At 43.3% G+C, this 22,344-nt stretch overlaps 1 protein-coding gene across 7 annotated transcripts in view; it reads right to left on the bottom strand.

Annotated features, from left to right (window-relative positions):
- NBAS (NBAS subunit of NRZ tethering complex) overlaps positions 1-22,344 on the bottom strand; it is a 233,290-nt gene that overhangs the window by 162,975 nt on the left and 47,971 nt on the right. For all 7 annotated transcript variants that reach the window (XR_014786542.1, XR_014786544.1, XR_014786543.1 and 4 more), the window contains exons 14-21: positions 21,869-22,062; positions 20,468-20,725; positions 19,552-19,677; positions 17,499-17,650; positions 14,358-14,495; positions 10,371-10,449; positions 9,567-9,671; positions 8,293-8,429 (exon numbers count right to left, since the gene is read on the bottom strand). Coding sequence is in view for 4 of the 7 variants with exons in the window: in XM_084826593.1 (XP_084682719.1) it covers positions 8,293-8,429; positions 9,567-9,671; positions 10,371-10,449; positions 14,358-14,495; positions 17,499-17,650; positions 19,552-19,677; positions 20,468-20,725; positions 21,869-22,062 (1,189 nt within the window). In the remaining 3 variants the exon portion in view is untranslated. The remainder of the gene's footprint in view (positions 1-8,292; positions 8,430-9,566; positions 9,672-10,370; positions 10,450-14,357; positions 14,496-17,498; positions 17,651-19,551; positions 19,678-20,467; positions 20,726-21,868; positions 22,063-22,344) is intronic.

The following is a 22,344-nucleotide window of genomic DNA, read 5'->3' as shown; positions in this document are numbered from 1 at the left end:
TCATTTCAAGGAAGCTGCAAGAATCACATTAGGATTGCACCTCCTGATCGTGATGAAGACCAAATTGCAACATTAGCACAGTAAGGCTGATCAGTCCATTATTCCACCAAAAGAAAACTGAAATCAGACAGAGAACTGCAACCTTAGAAATCTATAGCGGAAGAGCTGTGACTCAGTGGAAGAGAGCACCTGCTTTGCGAGCAGGAGGGCCCAGGTTCAATCCCTGCCATCTCCAGTTAAGGCTCAGAAAGACCCCTGCCTGAAACCCTGGAGAGCCGCTGCCGATCAACATAGACAACGCTGATCTAGATGGACCAATGGTCTGACCTGATATAAGGCAGTTTCCTACCTTCTTATTGCCTGATTCAGACACTTAACTGGGTAGCTGCAGAATTCACATGGTGAAGGATAGGGCATGCCTCCTCCCCTCAAGAAAGGAAGAGACAGGTGAACAGTAAATCAGGCCCACAGATGAAGCGACAGTGTCACATGTCTGCATAATGAAGGGAGGACAACATGCCTGCTCTCCTGCTATGTAAAGACTGCCACTCCCCGGGGAAGTGTCTGAAGGAAGCCAGTGTGAACATGTGGAAAGGACAAGAACTCTTTCACACAGCACACGCAATTGACCAAATTTGCTGCCACAAAATGTGGTGATGGCCACTACCTTGCACAGGTCATTCATGGAACACTCAGGTTCAGAGACAGGATGCCTCCAATTATCCATTGCTGGGGAGCAACAATAGGAGACAGCGATTGTACTCATGTCCTGCTTGTGGGCTTCCCAGAGGCGTTTGGTTGCCAGAGGCAGGACCTGCAGGAAAGACGCTGCTAAAGTAGGGAGGCCTTTGGTCTGATTCTCGTCAGAACCACATGCACAGCTGGAAGGGTCTTCGAGGGTTCTGCTGCAGCAACCCAACATGGCTGAGCAGGGAAGGCACTTCTCCATTTAAAAATCTGCTTTCCTGTTCAGCTGCAAGAGTGGCTGCAGCAGAAACTTCAGAGATCTAGGTTACTCACATGCTTGGATTTCTAGGCCTTCAGCCAAAACGGTCCTCACCTGTTCAGATGTTTTAATCCTTTACAGTAACCCCATGAAGCATCAAAGAGTTCTAATTGTTTTTAATCTTCCATCAAACTAGGCAGACTCTTCGGAAAATAAGCTGATCTCCGAAAGAGGAGTATTTCCAAAAACGTCACAGTCATCCCTTGACTGGCAGAGAGCAGGTGCTTTTAATCCATCTGAGGGTTGCCAATATATGAGTCAGCCACTGTAGCTATCCCTTTTAACATCTAGGTCTCTTAACATCAATTTGATCTGTCGCAACTAGCATGTGGTCACATTTAGCTAAATGCTATGAAAACTCTCACCTAATCATTTCTATATAAGAGAGGGCTTTTTTTCCTGTGCAGCTGGCAATCCTAATTCAACTTCATCCTCCGTCACCCAGCTGACAAGCATCTGATTCTGTTTTGTTTTTTCAGGAAAACAGAATACGTTTTGGGTGCATTCCAAAGAAAAATTCTTTCCAGCTAAAAACCTATTTCAACCTAAAATGAATATCTTACTATGTTCATCCCTTGTCATATCAGACAAGCATGTCAAGAGTAACAGATGCCCTAACAGGTGAGCCTCTTGAGGATGCAGAGTGAGAAAGAAAGGGGCAGTATTGTTCTTCAAGGTTTCAGCATGGCACTCCATCCCTTAAGCAGGCCACTGGTTCCTCTCAATATGGCCTGGCCATAAATACTTCCACAGGTCAGGCCTGAGTATCTGCAACACATAACCTCTACTCTTGTGTGGCTCCAGAGTTATACTCAGGCCAGCTTATTTGTTCTTCCACTGGTTGCTACCAATTCCTCCCCCAGTCTATTAACTTCCCTGTCCACTTGCTTGCCATGTTATTTGCCTGTTTCTTGATCCAATTCCCCTCCAGACAGATTGTTTGGTTCACTCTCTGGCTCATTACCAACTTAACCTCTATAGTGACCCTGCCGTGGATCTGCTCCAGTATCCCATTCCATTCCCAATCCTGCCAGGACTCACACCAACTTCTGAGCATTTGCCTACTTACAGCCCATTCCTGGCAAAGGAACTACACAGATGGAATAAAGGTCATAAAGGAGAAATTAGAATCCATTCAGACAATCATCTCTCAACTTAGTAAGACAAGATATGAACAAGCCTCTGTCCTGCACACTCCTCCCTTCGCTTCAGCCAGGAAGCTCTAATTAGCCATAGCTTCCCATTTTGTTCGATCTATGAAACAATGTTTACTACCTTCAGAATAAGTCAGCAGATATTAAACCAGCTTTAAGCCATGGTTTAATACCCTGGCTTGTTCCAAAGATGGTAACCATAGTTTCTTGGCTCAGATTTAACTTAAGTCCCATTCATTTCAGTGGGTTTACTTTAAGTAGGACTAACATTAGATACTGTCCTATGGCATGTGCCACAAAGGGCTGCATGTTTGGGCAAAAGGCTCATTCATATCTCAGCTTCTTAAGGCGAGATATGATTATCCAAATGCAACATTTATTCAGTCATCTTCTTCAGTGGCAAAATCAGCCACTGGACAAAGTTGTGGGGGAGCTTCCTGCGAAATGATAATGTTATGAAATACAAGAGGACTCCATGTTTCCCTCAAAACCATCATTTAAAGATAAGAATTTAACATTTTGTGATAATGCAGAGAGCTTTAGCCAGTTTGATTTATATGCTTCTAGTAAGGTGCTTCAATTCTACTTCAGTAACTAATATGGGAACATGAAACAGCTTCAAATAAAAGAGTTTTTAATTAGTGTACTACTTTCATGGAAGGATGTTTTGCACAAGTGCGTAAGGCTGCAATCCATACCAATTTGCTTGGGAGTAAGTCCCACTGAACTTACAGGGGGTTTCAAGCACATATGCACAGGATTATGCTGTACATTTACCTTTTGCAGTAAAATATTTCAGTCTGCCTGAAGTTCAAAAGGTAGATTTACGAAAAGCTTCATTTTTTATTTATTTTAAGGTACCCAGTTTTGGCACATGATAGTGGCAAGTGCCTGGAGACAAAGTGAGATCTAAACCTATGTACTTCAAAGATACACACAGATCTAAAATGTACAATTTCTGAGGAAAGTTGGAAGAGAGAGATGGAACAAAGTACCATTTCAATCTACTTCAGGCTATACATGTGAGAATGGTATTTGTACCCATTAAAGCCAGAAAGGATTAACAAACTCTTTAACAGCTAAGTGCTGGAGAGGTTGCAATGAGGTTGGTACGTTACTATATATGTGGTGGACTTGCAAGATGGTTGAAAACTACTGGAAAATAGTTTTTGAAGAACTTGTTGTTGTTGTTCAGTCTTAAGTCATGTCCGACTCTTCGTGAGCCCATAGACCATAGCACGCCAGGCCTTCCTGTCCTCCGCTCTCTCCCGGAGCATGCTCAAGTCCATGTTCATTGCATCAGTGATGCTATCTAGCCATCTCATCCTCTGCCGTCCCCTTCTCCTTTTGCCTTCACTCTTTCTCAGCATCAGGGTCTTTTCCAGGGAGTTTTCTCTTCGCATTAGATGGCCCAAGTATTTGAGCTTCAAATTCAGTATCTGTCCTTCCAATGAGCAGTCAGGGTTGATTTCCTTTAGGATGGACTGATTTGACCTCCTTGCAGTCCAGGGGACTCGTAAGAGTCTTCTCCAGCACCACAGTTCAAAAGCATCAATTCTTCGGCACTCAGCCTTCCTTACGGTCCACCTCTCACAGCCATACGTTGCTACGGGGAAAACCACAGCTTTGATTATGTGGACCTTTGTCGGCAAGGTGATGTCTCTGCTTCTTACTATGCTGTCTAGGGGTGCCATAGCTTTCCTCCCAAGGAGCAAGCATCTTTTAATTTCATGGCTACAGTCACCATCTGCGGTGATCTTGGAGCCCAAGAAAGTAAAATCTGTCACTGCTTCTATTTCTTCCCCTTCTATATGCCAGGAAGTGATGGGGCCAGATGCCATGATCTTAGTTTTTTTAATGTTGAGTTTCAAACCAGCTTTTGCACTCTCCTCTTTCACCCTCAACAAGAGGCTCTTTAGATCCTCTTCGCTTTCTGCCATTAGGGTGGTATCGTCTGCATATCTGAGGTTGTTGATAATTCTCCCGGCAATCTTAATTCCGACCTGTGATTCATCCAACCCGGCGTTTCTCATGATGTACGCTGCATATAAATTAAATAAGCAGGGCGACAATATACAGCCTTGTCGTACTCCTTTCCCAATTTTGAACCAATCGGTTGTTCCATGTCCGGTTCTTACTGTTGCTTCTTGACCCTCGTACAGGTTTCTCAGGAGACAGGTAACGTGGTCTGGTACCCCCATCTCTTTAAGAATTTGCCACAGTTTGTTGTGATCCACACAATCAAAGGCTTTAGCATAGTCAATGAAGCAGAAATAGATGTTTTTCTGGAATTCTCTTGCTTTCTCCATGATCCAGTGAAAGTTGGCGATTTGATCTCTAGTTCCTCTGCCTCTTCGAAACCCAGTTTGTACTTCTGGTAGTTCTCAGTTCGCATACTGCTGAACCCTAGCTTGTAGGATTTTGAGCATCACCTTGCTGGCATGTGAAATGAGCGCAATTGTGCGGTAGTTTGAACAATCTTTGGCATTGCCCTTCTTTGGAATTGGAATGTAAACTGACCTTTTCCAGTCTTGTGGCCACTGTTGAGTGTTCCAAATTTGTTGGCATATTGAGTGCAGCACTTTAACAGCATCATCTTTTAGGATTTTAAATATCTCAGCTGGAAGACTGTCATCTCCGCTACCTTTGTTGTTACTAATGCTTCCTAAGGCCCACTTGACTTCACTCTCGAGGATTTCCAGCTCAAGTTCAGTGACCGCACTATCATGGCTATCAGGGACATTCAGATCTTTCCTGTACAGTTCTTCTGTGTATTCTTTCCACCTCTTCTTAATCTCATCTGCTTCTGTTAGGTTCCTGCCTTCTTGGTCCTTTATCATGCCCGTCTTTGCACAAAATGTTCCCTTGAGATCTCCAATTTTCTTGAAGAGATCTCTAGTCTTTCCCATTCTATTGTTTTCCTCGATTTCTTTGCATTGTTCATTTAAGAAGGCCTTCTTGTCTCTCCTTGCTATTCTCTGGAACTCTCATTCAGTTGGATATATCTTCCCCCTTCTCCCTTCCTTTTCGCTTCCCTTCTTTCCTCAGCTACTTGTAAAGCCTCATCAGACAGCCACTTTGCTTTCTTGCATTTCTTTTTCTTTGGGATGGATTGACTTCCTGCCTCCTGAACAATGTTACGGACTTCTGTCCATAGTTCCTCAGGCACTCTGTCTATCAGGTCTAATCCCTGAAATCTATTCCTCACCTCCACTGTATATTCATAAGGGACATGATTTAGGTCATACCTGAATGGTTTAGTGTTTTTCCCTATGTTCTTCAATTTAAGCCGAAATTTTGCAATAAGAAGCTCATGATCTGAGCCACAGTCAGCTCCAGGTCTTGTTTCTACTGACTGTATAGAGCTTCTCCATCTTTGGCTGCAAAGGACATAATCAATCTGATTTCGATATTGACCATCTGGTGATGTCCATGTGTAGAGTCGCCTCTTGTGCTGTTGGAAAAGAGTGTTTGCTATGATCAGCGTGTTCCCTTGGCAAAACTCTATTAGCCTTTGTCCTGCTTCATTTTGTACACCAAGGCCATGCTTGCCTGTTATCCTGGTGATTTCTTGACTTCCTACTTTAGCATTCCAATCCCCTATGATGAAGAGGACATCTTTTGTTGGTGTTAGTTCTAGAAGGTGTTGTAGGTCTTCATAGAACTGATCAACCTCAGCTTCTTCGGCATCAGTGGTTGGGGCATAGACTTGAATTACTGTGATGTTGAATGGTTTGCCTTGGATTCGTACTGAGATCATTCTATCATTTTTGAGATTGTACCCCAGTACTGCTTTTCCCACCCTTTTGTTGACTATGAGTGCTACTCCATTTCTTCTAAGGGATTCTTACCCACAGTAGTAGATATGATGGTCACCTGAATTAAATTTGCCCATGCCTGTCCATTTTAGTTCGCTGATTCCCAAGATGTCGATGGTCAATCTTGCCATCTCATGTTTGACCACCTCCAGCTTACCTTGATTCATTGATCTGACATTCCAGGTTCCTAAACAATATTGTTCTTTACAGCATCGGATTTTCTTTTCACCACCAGACACATCCACAGCTGAGTGTCCTTTCGGCTTTGGCCCAGCCGCTTCACTCTTTCTGGAGCTACTTGGAAATACCCTCTGCTCTTCCCCAGTAGTATATTGGACACCTTCCGACCTGAGGGGCTCATCTTCCGGCGTCATATCTTTTAGCCTTGTGATACGTTCCATGGGGTTTTCTTGGCAAGAATACTGGAGTGGGTTGCCATTTCTTTCTCCAATTTTCTTTGAAGAACTTAGTGCCATCTTAAATAGTCCTGTTTCACCTAATCCAGAACTCACTTTACTTAACTTGAGGACAACCTAAATTGCATTCCCTACAGTAGTCTTCCCCAAACAGGTGCCCTCCAGATATTTTATACTAAAACTCCGAGCATTCCTAACTATTAGCTGTGCTGGCTGGGTTGTTAGATGAAATTGAAAACATCTGGAGGGCACCAGGTTGGGGAAATTTGACCTGGAAACCTTAGGGCTTGGCCATGCTAGCCACAAGACTGGAAATACCCTCGCATTGGAAGAGTCACCACATGCCAAACATTAACCCAGGGATGCAGAACCTCCAGCCCATGGACAGGACTTGGCCTGCCAGGCACCTCAATCCAGCCCATGGAACCTTTGGGGGTTCCTCCAGGGGACAAAACTTCATCTCAAAGTCCCACCCCGAGAGGAACCCCCTCAGAGGACATCCCCCACTGTTAGCTCCAGTCTCAGCCTGGAGATAACAGTGGGAGTTCCCCTGCTGGTATGTGCCAGCAGTAGAACCCCCGCTATTAACTCTGGTCTGAAATCAGAGATAAGAGCAGGGCAGCGAGAACTGCCTGCACCCTCAGCATGGGCCAGGTCCCATCACCTGGCATCCACCCGTTCCTGCTGTAATTTCTGATCTGAGATGAGAGGCAAGATTGGGGACGGGGGTGTGGGGTGGCCTCTCTCTGCTTCAGCTGTCTCACCTCCCTCCCCCGTTACAGGAAGGAGGCAGGGAGGCTGAAGTTGGCTGAGTACTCTTCGCTCCTCAGTTGGAGAAGCAAAAGGAAGTCAGCTGCTACCCCTTCAACCACCCCACCTCCTTCCTGCAATGAGGGAAGGAAGTGGGGCAGCCAAAGGAGAAGCAGCTTGGCTTCACTGCACATGTGGTTTCCCTAACTAGGAAAGCCTGCCCGCAGCCAAGCTTGGGCCAAGGAGCAAATAATGTCAGGCGAGCGTAGCCATGCCCACCTGTCATCTTATGGCCCGCAGAGTCATCTGGCCCCCCACCCAAATCTGGTTCTGCACCCCTAAATTAACCGATGGTATCAAAGACTCCACGAATTAGTTCAAACAGGCAAGTTTACAAAACAAATGCATGTCTCCTTTGAGCAAATACAAACAGTTTAATTGAGAACTGGTATCCATTCACAGCTTATGCCAACACATATGCAACTTGCTGACCTGTTGCCAAATTTCACGAATCGTTCTGGTTGGATGTTCTATCCTCACATCATTTCATTGCTAGTCCAGTATAATCCTACTTTTTTCTACCTCCTGGACCCATTACTGTACTTGTACCCTTTGTGCTGTGCTTGTTATATTTACCCAGTGCACCTCATGAACCATACACCATATATGCAAATACAGATCTACATTTGAGATACTATAAATCAGGGATCCTAACACAAAATTCTCAAAGTGGCTAGCAGAGTGCCACAAAGACCTGGTCAAAGGCAATCAATTAATACTCATACTGATGGATGAGGAACACTGCGAGATAACTATTAGCACAAGGCCAGCCATGGGAGAAAGCCTTGCATAATCAATTGCAAATCAGTCACAGATCTACCATCTTCCAATCTTCCTTCTGCCTAACCCTGTTGGATTCCAGACAATAGCAACTAACAGAACAAAGTCTGGCTGGAAATGTATTTATGGGATGTCTCTCTCCAGAGCTTTTTATTTTATTATTTTATTCGAACTTGATCTCTTTCTGTCTCTGTATATTTGAACTTGACATTTTAATCAGAAGTACTAATTGTTTTTTAAAACTAAAATACTAATGTTTTCAAAGGAAAAAAATGCCATTTTGCACTGCTTTGCAAGTATGCACTTACCAAGCTTCAGGGAGCAAAAAGGAATATTCGTGTGGAGAGGTGGTCTCTGGAAAATTTGAGAGAATTGCCAACTGATGTGGAAGCAAGTCTGATCCATGGTATGTGAACAAAATATCCAGGGCTCTTACGTTGCTTTCCTGCACAAATAGTTCAATTTTAACATTCAGGAAACAGCTTATGGACCTTTCTATTTCATAAGTAACCGTATCCCAAAATTATGGAAGGTTGCATAATCCCTTTTTGTCCTTAAAAATACAAGTCATTATTTATACTATACACTCCCTTTATTTATGACTACCAATCCAGCAAACTCATGTCATTCTTCTTCTGTTCAAAAGCTAGGGGTCTTCCATGAATGTTTTGAAAGAAAAGAGGGAAAGAAACCTAGCATTAGCTAAAAAAGGAACCTCGTGTGTTCAGAACCTAAGAACAGCCATGCTGGATCAGACCAAAGGCTTATCTAGTCCAGCATTCTGTTCATACAGTGGTCACCCAGATGCCAACTGGAAGCCCACAAGAAGGACATGAGTGCAATAGACCCCTCCAGATCATGTTCCCCAGCAACTGATAGTGAGAAACATACTGCCTCTGCCACTGGAGGTATTACATAGCCATCATAAGTAGTAGCCAGTGATAGCTTTATCCTCCATGAATTTGTTTAATCCTGTTTTAAAGCCATCCAAATTGGTGGCCATCAGTACATCTTGTGGTAGAGAATTCCACAGTTTAACTATATGCTGTGTGAAGAAGTGCTTCCTGTTATCTGTCCTGAATCTCCCACCAGAAGATTCCTTAGGGGACAAACTGTGATTGGATTGGAGGGGCCTGTGCAACTGGCCACACTGTCTATGAAACCCATTTTTCTGCCAGACACCAAGTGCACAATCCTATGCATGTTTAGACAGAAAAAGGTCCTACAACTTCCAGCATTTCCCAGCCAGCCATGCTGGCTGGGGAATGCTGGGAGTTGTAGGACTCTTTTCTGTCTAAACATGCATAGAATTGTTCCTTAAACCACCTTGAGTGTCATTTTCTTGGTGGAAAGTCACTGTACATGTAAAATGAAATAAAATAAAGCTAAAATACTATACCCACTTACCTGGGAGTAAACCCAATTAAACACAGTAAGACTTACTTCTGAATAGAGAAATATAGGATTGTGCTATAATTGTATAAATTGAATGTAATTCATAAGATGGCAATTGTAAATATTGATTGAAAAAACCCTAAAAAATGCGAAATCCTTTGCTAGTAAGTTTCAAAAGAAGTTATACCCGTGCATATGTCCTTGCAGAAAGAACAATATTTTGATTTCGGAACTTCTTGAAGAACTCTGCATCGTATCTCTGCTCAGCATCATGTGGCCCTCCGAGGATCTCCTGAAGAAAAACCATTACAAAGTATTTCACAATGGTTATCCGTTTCTCAGAGGTCCTCAACACATGACACGGACAACATCCTGAAGCAATACCACAAAGCAACCATGACTTTGCTGGCATTTGCCCTGTGCAATGGGAGATAGATCAACTGTAAATGGAAAGCAACACTGTGCCTGAACTGGTGGCAAAGTCCAGTCTCTCAATACACGTGCCACTGCCTTCCAGAGGCTATCTGCAAATTTAACAGCCCAACGGTTGGCTACCATATCGTACTCTTAAGCCATGTGGCTCAGTGCTCTAAGCAAGTGGACACTTCACAGACAGGCAGACGTTTTTGTATATTTTCACTCCATCTCTCTCTCTCTCTCTCTCTCTCTCTCTCTCTAACACACACACACACACACACACACACAGAGCATAAACATGTTTTAAGTACCAGAGGATTTAACATATGATTTGTTGGGAGGAGGAAGGTCAGGTGGGAGAAAAAAAAGAGAGAATACACACAGCTGCACAAACAACAGCAATTTTCTGGTGCACAACCATGATGTTGCCTGCATAATTGTGTATAATAACTGAAGAGCTAACAACACTGAAAACATGAAAACAAAACTATCAGACTAAAAGGTCTTGAAGTAACTATATAGTAAGCCATAAGCCAACAAATGAAATACTTGGTTGAAGAACCATCTTCCATACCTCATATGTCGCTAGCCGATCCAAATATGTTAGTAGTTTCAACCTGCTACGGCAAAGTTCTTTCTGTTCCAAAGTTAACCTGTTTTTAACAAGGCAAAAAGGGAATGTTCATGTTTTTAAAGGTGACTAAACAAATAAATTACTGCGAAACCCGCAGCAGTTGGGGCAACAATTTTAATAATTTTATACTTATTGCAAATATATAATTCCAGTTCAACTCTATCTATGCAACACAAGACCAATTGTGACAGAACACACCATTTAGATGGACATTGAGATGTGCATCCAACTGGAAGTCATGCAGTGCATAAAGAACCACAAGTGTCTTCTGTGGCACGGAGCACCTTCGGAGCACGGAGGCTGGTATGCCAGCTACAACCCTACCTGAACAGAGACAACCTGACTTCAGTGATCCATGCTAGGGTAACTCCTCGTTTAGACGACTGCAATACATTATGGCTACTAGTCCTGATGGTTATGTGTTACCTCCAGTATCAGAGGCCATATGCCTATGTACACCAGTTGCTGGGGAACATGGGTGGAGGATGCTGTTGCGCTCGTGCCCTGCTTGTGGGTTCCCAGTCGACAGCTGGTTGGCCACTGTGTGAACAGAATGCTGAACTAGATGGACCTTGGTTTGATCCAGCAGGGCTCTTCTTATGTTCTTATTGTAAGTACAGCTGCCACTGAAGATGGTCCAGAATCTTCAGTTTCAGTACAAAATTTGGCAGCTATGGTACTGACTGGAACTGGGTATTATGATCATTTTATGATCATAATATGATCATTTTATGCCAGCATAAAATTATCACTGGCTCCCAATTAGTCTCCAAGCCCAATTCAAAGTGCTGGTGTTACCCTATAAAGCTCTTCACAGTTTGGGGCCTCAGTATCTGAAGACGCGCCTCTTCCCATATAGTCCTGCCTGACCCTGAGGAAGTCAGCGGAGTCCCTGCTCCATCTGCTCTCTCATGCTGAGGTATGGCGGGAGGCTATTGTTGTGGCCCAGCTCTAGCACTGCAGTGGGCCTTATAGTTTGCAGCTAGACTCGAATCAGAAGTGGCCTGGAAGGGTTTGGGCCTATTCAGCCTGTAGAATGTCAGAATCAGTGTGAGCTTATCTCTGTCAGTGATCTCAGAGGAAAGCAGGCAGGTTAAGTTATTCCCATCCAGCTGCTAGCTTTGGTGTTGACAGAGAAGAATGCTGGCAGCCTCTCTGTGAGAACCTAGCAGAAGGCGGGGGGGGGGGGGGTTCAGAGGTGTCACAGGTGGAAGTATCACCCCTGAAGGGCAGAACAGAGATGCCCTGTTTGAGCAGGGCCCTCATCGATGGGCTAAAAGCCCTGGTCAGATAGTTATTTCAAGAGGAGGGCTATCGCAGCCACACCTTCGCCTTTAAGCAGATGCCCAGGCTTGGAGCCTTGGCTAGGAACGTTCTCATCTTTACTGCCCAAAATCTTCTCTGTTTGGACTTACTATTGTCTGAGCCTCTTGAGGCACACTTCACATGGACTCTCCTTCCAATTTGGACTCTGGTCTCTTTGAACTTTGTATTGTTAAGAACCTGCCATGGAAAGTACTGCTACACTTTTCATAGACCTTGAATTCTTGTTTGCTATGGATGTGGACCTATGTAGCATGGAGATACAAAAGTGGAAGCTATGGTTGTTGAAACCTGTGCTTGTGTGGACTCTGGCCATACTCTTGAACCTCTCTTGGACTTGATAGGCCTTGGCCAATGTAGCACGGAGGTTCTAACAAAGATTTCAAGGTTGGACTAAACCTCTCTTCTTGTGGATTTGTTTAGGTCTTTTTCTAGAACCCTTGTCTTGGATTGCCTGGGATGGCTCACACCAGGAATTATTCAAGCTCTTTGCCCTGTACTTGGAAATCCTTGTCATGGATTGCTTGGGATGAATTACGCCAGGAATTTTTCAAGGCCTTTACCCTGTATTCTGAGCTGTAGAGAGTGCCACAGGGAAACCAAGTTATTACACTTGGATTGTTTTGGAATTCCTTATGGAGCCTATAGCTAATTGTTACCAGCTTCAGCAATATGTGAACCGAGAACTACCGGAAGTACAAGCTGGGTTACGAAGAGGCAGAGGAACTAGAGGTCAATTCGCCAACATTCGCTGGATCATGGAGAAAGCAAGAGAATTCCAGAAAAACGTCTATTTCTGCTTCATTGACTACGCTAAAGCTTTTGATTGTGTGGATCACAACAAACTGTGGCAAATTCTGAAAGAGATGGGGGTACCAGACCACCTTACCTGTTTCCTGAGAAACCTGTATGAGGGTCAAGAAGCAACAGTAAGAACCAGACATGGAACAACCGAGTGGTTCAAAATTGGGAAAAGAGTACGACAAGGCTGCATATTGTCGCCCTGCTTTTTTAACTTATATGCAGAGTACATCATGAGAAACGCCGGGTTGGATGAATCACAGGTCGGAATTAAGATTGCTGGGAGAATTATCAACAACCTCAGATACGCAGACGATGCCACCCTAATGGCAGAAAGTGAAGAGGATCTAAAGAGCCTCTTGTTGAGGGTGAAAGAGGAGAGTGCAAAAGCTGGTTTGAAACTCAACATTAAAAAAACTAAGATCATGGCATCTGGCCCCATCACTTCCTGGCATATAGAAGGGGAAGAAATGGAAGCAGTGACAGATTTTATTTTCTTGGGCTCCAAGATCACCACAGACAGTGACTGTAGCCATGAAATTAAAAGACGCTTGCTCCTTGGGAGGAAAGCTATGGCAAACCTAGACAGCATAGTAAGAAGCAGAGACATCACCTTGCCGACAAAGGTCCGTCTAATCAAAGCTATGGTTTTCCCAGTAGTAACGTATGGCTGTGAGAGCTGGACTATAAGGAAGGCAGAGTGCTGAAGAACTGATGCCTTCGAACTGTGGTGCTGGAGAAGACTCTTACGAGTCCCCTGGACTGCAAGGAGGTCAAATCATTCAATCCTAAAGGAAATCAACCCTGACTGCTCATTGGAAGGACAGATACTGAAGCTGAAGCTCTAATATTTTGGCCACCTAATGCAAAGAGAAAACTCTCTGGAAAAGACCCTGATGCTGGGAAAGACTGAAGGCAAAAGGAGAAGGGGACGGCAGAGGATGAGATGGCTAGATAGCATCACTGATGCAATGAATATGAACTTGAGCACGCTCCAGGAGAGAGCGCAGGACAGGAAGGCCTGGCGTGCTATGGTCCATGGGGTCACGAAGAGTCGGACACGACTGAACGACTGAACAACAACAATATGATTTCTGAAGAATGAAACCATTCAGATTTACTGTGGGATTTGCTACAAGAAAAGAGTCTCACTGATTTGGGGTGTCCTGTGTCAGAATGCCATAGTGTGTGCCTGAAGGATTGGGCCCATGACAACTACTCAGGAGCAGGCCTTTTCAGCAGAAGCCCCCCAAGTTATGGAATACCCTCCCATAGGTTCACCTGGTGCCTGGCTTTGGGATGTACCTCAAGATGTGCATCTCTATGTGGATGTCATCCACCTACATTGTATGACTTTCAATGAAATGCACTCAGAGGCTCATCTGAATGAACATTCTAGAGCAGCTTTCCCCAACCTGATGCCCACCAGATGTTTTGGACCACAACTCTCAGGATTCCTGACCACTGGCAATGTTGGCTGAGGCTGATGGGAGTTGAAGTCCAAAACATCTGGAGGGTGCCAGGTTGCCTACCCCTCTTTCAGAGCATCCAGTTGCTATTAGGGCTGAATCAGGGAACTTTTCTGAACGCAATTAGAGTTGGATTGGGGAGCCTGTCTCCACATTTAAAATCCCAATGGGAAATTCAATAAGCTAGACCACTTTCAAAGTCCACTGACAGTTAAAAAAGTATACCTTGATCCAATTAGAAGCAAAATGTATTAAAAATATCCTTCCTTTTGGGTACTGTGTGTATAAGCCTAGTAATATAACAAGATGACATTGAGCCTGACATTTCATTTACTTGGAGAAGTTTACTGATTGAAGAAGTTCTTGACGTTTCATGGCTTCCCACTCCTTCCTACTCTCTGCTTCTTCCTCAGGAGTTAAAAACTCTTCATAAAGTAGTTCATCAATGTCCACATCACCTGGCAAGATAAATCTGGGAGAAGAATGCAATCAGTGAACGGAGAGCTGGTTATTTGGTCAAAAACAGGGGGTTTTAGAACTACATTTTAAATTACAACAGATTCTTTTTTAAAAAGGAAAGGGAAATAGTACCCAGCAAAAGCAAAGGTCTTAGGCTTTCATAAGTCTTTGCGCCATTTTCGGCAGGTAAACGTTATTCTTCATTTTTCCCTCTTGAAATATATGCAACAATTTTCATTAGTTAAAACTTAGCAACTACTAAAGCAACATAAAACATCTTTTACAAATAGGTTGCACAAATAGCGTTACAGACAGATTTACACAGAAAATCTAAGAAGCAATCTGTGAACACCTTTTTAGCAAAGCACTGTCACTTGTATTTTGCATTTCACAGAACAAGCTTTCAAATATATTTTACTAGGGCTGTAACATTAAACTCTATTAATCAGTTTAACTGACTAAATTGACTAAATACTATAAATACTATAATTGACTAAATACTAGGTGCCCTCAATTAATCAGAAAGCAGATTTTTAAAAATAAAAATTGGGTGACATCCAATATTGCGTGAGTAGAGTAACGGGACTTCCCCTTCCTCGTCTCTCCTTAGCAACCTTCCATGCCCTCCCCAGTCTGCTCGGGGGGGGGGGGGAGGTGTCTCCCAACGCTCCAGAACAGATAGTGGCTGTAGCGGCAATAGAAGAAGAGGAAAGAGGGAATCCGGTCCGACAGCAGTGTCAGTTCTGCTGGACAGACAGCTGAATGCAACCCATTATTTTTAATACAAGTCCTTATAGAAGTTATAGATGGCAAAATGGCATCTTAAAAAAAGAGATACCCTTCTCTCACAGAGGGTAGAAATGCCTTTTCTTAAGACAGTGCCTACGATGACACATGCATGCATCATCTAAAAATAAAGAACTTATGCTTCTTGCTTCAGAAGTACTTTCACCCATATGCAAAATGTATGCAAATTTAATTGCTAGATTAATTGGTAAAAACCGTTGGCCAGTCTCTGATCTACTGAGGTAAGGAGCAGGTAGGTGCATAGGTCTAACCCCCATGCCATAGCTAGGTCCATGAGCCAGTCACTGTTTCTCAGCCTAATCCTACCTCACATTGTTGTAAAGATAAAGTAAGTGTCGGGGGGGGGGGGGGGCAAGACAAGCATCTACCTCCTTAGAGTATTTTTTAAAAATATCCATATGAATAACTGATTAAATTTTGTTTAATCAGGTTGCAACTCTACATTTTTCACCCACACACAGCGTTAAGTACAAAGAAACCATTTGCCAATCTGAACGTAGAATTTTAAACTGAATGTTAATCGGTCATAAATAACAGGTTTAGCAGATAGGATTTTTTACCACTGTTTTGCTAAAAACAAGGAGTGACCCCTCCAGTTTGACAATCCCCTATTTCTAGCCTGCCTTTTGACAGATTTGGTGTCAACAGATGCCTAACAGATAGTATAGAACAAAAGTGATGTGACTATCATTTATAGCAAAATGAGCACCAAGCTGTGGTGCTGCCACAAGTGGAAAAGGACACAGGGGGTTGTGGCCCTCTCGGGCAGGAGCAGAATCATGACAGAATCATACCTACACTGCTTCCTGGCCGCTCCCTCCCTTAGTAGATTCGAGTCCAAACCACATCACAGCACTGGGTGGGGAGCTACATACGTAGTGTAGCCTGCACTACAGTCCCTCTCTCATATATATATATATATATATATATACACACACACACACACACACACACGAGTCCCTTTCTCTCATAAATAAATAAATAAATAAATAAATATATATGAATGAGAGACAGAGGGACTCTAGTGCAGGCTGCACTACATTTGTTTGTTTGTTTCTTAAATTTCTTTATCACCCATCTGGCCAGTCACCCGGCCACTCTGGGTGATGTACAATAATACAACAGTTTAAAACAATAAAATTCCACATTAAAACATCGTATTTCTAAAAATACCCTAACCCACCCCAAATGCCTGCCTGAACAACCACGTTTTCAATGCATGGTGGAAGCTCATTAAAGAGAGGGCATGGCAGAATTCCCTAGGGAGGGAGTTCCACAGAGTGGGGGTTACCACAGAGAAGGCCCTCTCCCTCGTCTTCACCAGCCTAGCTGTCCTGGCTGATGGGACAGAGAGAAGGCCATCCGAGGCTGATCTTGTTGAACACCCTGTCTGGTGTTGCTGGAGGCACTCCTTGAGATAGGCTGGGCTAGAACCGTATAGGGTTTTAAAGGTCAAAACGAACACCTTGAATTTGGCCTGGAAAACAACTGGTAACCAGTGCAACTCCTTCAGCAATTTAGGATTTGACTTGTGACACATTTGTTAAGCACGGACGCGACTAGTTTAAAATTTCCATTAAATCCTACAATGTTCCTTCAGGTTTCAAACACACTGCTCCCACTCCATTTTTCACACTTGGAATGGTCATTTTGGAAAGAGATTTTGCATGCGTCCTCCTCTTCCACCAACCTATAAATTCAATCTTTTCATAGAATCATAGGGTTGGAAGGGCCTACAAGACCATCGAGTCCAACCCCCTGCTCAGTGCAGGAAGCCTGATTCCCAGGCGGTCTCCCATCCAAGTACTAATTGGGGCTGACCCTGCTTAGCTTCCAAGATAGACAAGATCGGGCACATCCAGCCCTTTGCTCTGATAGTGTACAGGTTTGTAATAGAGCCCATTACATATCAACTTCCTTTTCACATAGGAGCATGGCATGCATACGCAACATGGGAAAGATCCGCATATACTTGCTTTATATTAATCCATCACAATATATTATTTAACCACGGATTTTTTTTACAATATTTGCTTACTATAGTTAGCAAATGAACTTGAGCACACTCCGGGAGACAGCGGAGGACAGGAAGGCCTGGCGTGCTATGGTCCATGGGGTCACGAAGAGTCGGACACGACTTAACGACTGAGCAACAACAACAATAGTTCGCAACGTAAGTGAGCAGAACTGACAATCCACTCCTACAAACCTGCCGCCATCTTCTCCTTTCCCTATGGCCACGAGAGCCTCTAGGTCTGTTCCTTTTAAGCCATATTGCAGCAACTCTTTAGCAGCGTCCACATTCTCAGGAACTCTTTCCAGGCACTCATGAAGAACCCAAGAACGCTTATTAATTTTGCTCTGTCCCAAACAAAAACCAGGAGAAGGATATAATTCATTGGAGCTTGTCAGTGACCAAGCAAGGAAGTGCAATTATATTCATGAGGTCAGGCTAGTAAACATACAAAACTGCGTTACACAGAGTCAGGCCACTTGTCCATTTAGCTCTGTCTTGTCTACACTGACTGGCAGTGGCTCTCAAGGATTTCAGGCAGGAGCCTTACTCAGCCCTACACACCAGGGATTAAGCCTGGGACCTTCTGCTTTCCCACTAAGCTACATCCCTTCCCAGAAACATTGCATTTAGAATTATCCTTTTCCCACCCATCTCTAGCTATGACTTGGAGATCAAAATCTACCGAACTGTATAGAATCAGCAGGCTTTTAAATAAAGTATTTTACACAGATCATTCTGCATTGAAGTACTTCTTCACACAGTGCATAGTTAAACTATGGAACTGGCTACCACAGGATGTAGTGATGGCCACCAGTTTGGATGGCTTTAAAAAGGGGGGTTGGACAAATTCCTGGAGGAGAAGGCTATCAATGGCTACTAGTCCTGATGGCTCTATGCTACCTCCAGCAGCAGAGGCAATGAGCCTATGTACACCAGTTGCTGGGGAACATGGGCAGGATGGTGGTTCCCAGTTGACAGCTGGTTGGCCACTGTGTGAACAGAATGCTGGACTAGATGGACCCTTGGTCTGATCCAGCACAGTTCTTATGTTCTTATGTTCTTCAAGTGGCAAAAGCAGGGGAACAAATCTGGCCCTCCAGGGTTCCCCAGACAGCCATGCCCTCTTTTCCCCCAACCATTGATATTTTGGCAGTTTCCTGGCTTTTGCACACACCCTGCCCCCTTCTAAGAAGTTTGAAATGCCTCTCCTAAGGCTTAGTTACCTGAAGGAAGAGCTTTAAGCTAAAATATGCTGGTATTTTGGCCCTGCCCCCTTTTGCCTTTGGCCACACTCACTTTGTCATGGGCTCTGCCCACCACTGACTGTGGCCCCCAAGGGCTTCTCAGAAATGGAATTCAGCCCTCAGGCTCGAAGGGATTCTGCACCCCTGGTGGTAAAGGGTCATTTTCTAAAGCAACAATTAAGACACGTAATAAAGCTGGTTTCACAGGCTTGACTCAGAAAAACAGAAAAGCACTTCTGTTTATGCAAGTGTAACAATTTTCTTCAGGGTCTCTAAAGGGACTCACAGCAAAGGCCTTGTACAAAGACAATTAACATATATCATTTTAATTTCTTAATTAAAAAACAATAATAATGCACATGTAATAATTTTACATGCACAACAATACACTTATCACCAAAACAATAAAGCAGAGCACAACCCTCCCAAAGTTCTGTCTTTTAGCTTGAGTCCACAACAACAAAAATATAAATAAAACTTCTCTTTGAAGCTTGATTTTTCTGATGGCCAAAGAAGGAAAAGTCTCTGCTCAATTCACTCCAGCTCCGCAGCAATCTTCTCAAGGTGGATGAGTCCAATAACACACGAGCAAACTTTGCAAACAGCCCTGTCTCAAGGGTTCAGGGTCTTACAGGGAAGAGAAAGCAAGGTTCTTCCAAGCTGCATTTTTGGTAACTGCCTAAAATGGTGGCCACTCCCTATCTCTATCCTTTACTGAGCATGTGCAGGAATATTCCCACTCAAAATTCTTAAAGAAAAATATATGAGTGGGTTACACAAGTCCCTCTAAATTATCCCAATTTCCCCATCCCACTACATCCACTCATGCCCATCATACACCATTCCAGAGGGTCCCTGAACCCTTGGGAACAGCTTTGTGGGGCGGCACAGGGGGAAGCAGTAGAGGGAGGAGCCAGGAAAGCCACGCTGCCCAAGCAGAGTTCCACTTGTCTATCTCTCAATCCAACCTATAAATGCTACCTTCCCATACGAGAACATACCAGATAATCCTGAATAGAAGCAATGCTAACAGCAGATTTCCTCCACTGCCTCTGATAAACAAGGTCAGAATCAAGGTCATATGTTTGAGCTAGCGACAAAGCTTCTCCATATTCTTCATTGTCAATCTAAAAACAAAGCACATAAAAATTAAAGCAATCCACGTGGATCCATTACAAGAGAGTGAATATACTATCAGAAAAATCTATACTTTTTCAATTTGAGACAAGAAATTTAGGTTTATTTGAAGAATCAGTAAAAGCATGTTCCAACCACATCTATTCCTTTGTGAGATAGCTCCCCAAGTCAAAACGCAATTGACAGTCCATATATAACGGGCAACGGGATACATTGCAAACAGTATATAATAATAGGTGCCCATGACTCTGCATTTTACAGAGCAATCACATGGCAATGGGTGCTTAAGTGGCAGATTTCCCACCCACCTCGCCCCGCATACAATATAATGTGTTCTGGGGACTCAGGGAAAAAGCAGCAGAAGTTTTATCTTGAGGAAAGGCATTTGCAACAAACACCTGCACATTATTGATTGACCAGGCTTTTTCAATTGAAAGAGTGTCTTTGCTCTTTCAGCGTGATGACTTCAAGATACTTCCTACTGATATTCATGGTACATTATTTAGAATTTCCAATTCCCTTATAAATATGGGTGTATCATTGAGCGTGAAGGCACACCAATAAACTCACATCTACTTCCAACAATCGTAGCCTACACATATATGAAGGGCAGTTCTCTTTAAATCAACACAACCCAAACCCAACAATCTGAAACACGGAAATAAGTTTACATCCAAAGAAAGGGTCGGCCTAGGGGTGCTACTGCAAGAAATTAATACCTTGTAATTAAACCTGACTTAGAAAAGCATGTGGGGGAAGGGAAGCATGTTTCACTCTCACCTTTCTTTGGTACAGCTCCTCAGGTGTTGTGGACCTCAGGTTCACAAGGCGATAATTCTTTATGATAGTGCGCGGGCGTTTCCTAGGAGGAGCAAACCGTTCCATTTCAGTCACAAAATACAGGCCTTGCTTAAGATAGCCAAAATACCGCGCCTTGGCAGAAGTTTCATCATCCGAATCAGAGTCATCTTCTCCTTCGTCTTCATCACCAGGTCTGCTATCCAAACGCAATCTCTTTGGAGCCAACTTCACCTCACACTACAAGGAAAGCAATTCTTACTAAATGGCACAATGTATCACACTTAAGTCTGTCAGGCTTCAGGACACAAAGAGGCAATAAGCCACCACAATTCTCAAAGCTGCTGAGAGCGAAAAACCAGAACCAGAAAATGAATTTCCTCTCAAGCTTCCAACAGCCAGGTTATTACAGCAGATGGGCCATTAGCACAACCCCATTATAGGTGCTTGGTACATTCATAAACCACCGAAACATACTTAATAAGTACATTTCTTAAGAATTAGTATGGTCTCAACTTACATTGCCATATATGAGCACATGACTATGGCTATAAAATTAAATACTGGTTCTAAACAGAGGATTATGAGGGGAAAATATCTATCATTAAACAGCATATTGTTGCATCATCATCATCATCAGGATCATCTCCCACTGAACAACAATTAAAGGTACTGCAATCATTTTAATTGTGCTTTTAACTGTTGTTCAGAGGGAGACTTATAGACCCGGTTTGCATGGTATTGCCAACTACAGGTTAAACAACCCATAGTTCGTCAAGGACATGCAGGAGTGAGCAAGCTGACTTCAGCCTGCTGGCTGCTTCTGCTTCATTCCCACTTTTGTAATCAACCCAGGAATGCCCCATTCCTTGGTTGTTTGTTGTGATGTGCAAACCCAGAATTCTGGGTTGTTGTGGGGTAGACCACCCAGAGTTTTAGCCTAATAAGAAACCATGGGTTCAAACTCAAGCTGCATCTTGTCACTTCATCCAAACCCAAGAAACTGTTGTTAATGTAAACTATGCTTTATAGTAAACAACCCATAGTTAACAGTAAGCACAGTTTAGGGTCCAGATGCAGCCGTGAACTGTGGTTAATCAGAAACAGAAGTGAAAATTTCTGATCTCCTGCTGCAGCCATGGCAGAAAAGCACAGCATGCTATCCCAAGGCTCGCCGCAATGCTTTTCCATCATGATAAGCTATAGTTTATTGTGACATCAGAACTGGCCCACTGTCAAATGCATGTTACTGTTTTATACTGATAATTAGAGTCTGAGATGCATTTTTAAATTGTAGGAGGGTTAAACATTTACACATTAAGAATGTAACATTTCACAAACATACGAATGAGACATTTCTTAGGTTTTGCAAGTGCTTCCTACCTCCAAACTTAGAAATCCTCCATCATGAGCAGAAGTGACCTGCGGGGAACTTTCAAACCATTCACAGGATTTCCCTAACAGGTTTTTCAAGGTTTTCACCGAGGACACTGTCAAAGCACCTGAACAGCGAGCCAAAATGACAGCATTCTCTGCCCACCAGTTTACATCTATCAGTGGGTAATAAGATTCCTTGTCTGGAGAAGGAGGAAGCATTTTGAGCATTAGAACAAGAACTAGAACAGCTTCAATTATTTAATAAAAAATCATTTGAGAGTCTAGCTTTAATGACAATATATCAACATTGCATGGAGTCTTGCTTCACTACATTTTAATGGTAGTATTTTAATTAAAGTCATCTCTGGGTTAACTAAAGCAAAACTGAATAATTAAAGATTCTGACAGAGTTCATACGCAATATTTTTAAAATAATGCAGATAAGCATATTGGGTAGATCTATTCACACAAGACGGGGTGGA

Source organism: Heloderma suspectum, chromosome 1 (assembly GCF_057233095.1).
Source record: "Heloderma suspectum isolate Gila_16-S chromosome 1, 16-S_ref, whole genome shotgun sequence".
Classification (NCBI taxonomy): domain Eukaryota; kingdom Metazoa; phylum Chordata; class Lepidosauria; order Squamata; family Helodermatidae; genus Heloderma; species Heloderma suspectum.
The sequence above is the reverse complement of the archived record's forward strand: the minus strand, read 5'-3'. Positions and strand labels throughout refer to the sequence as shown.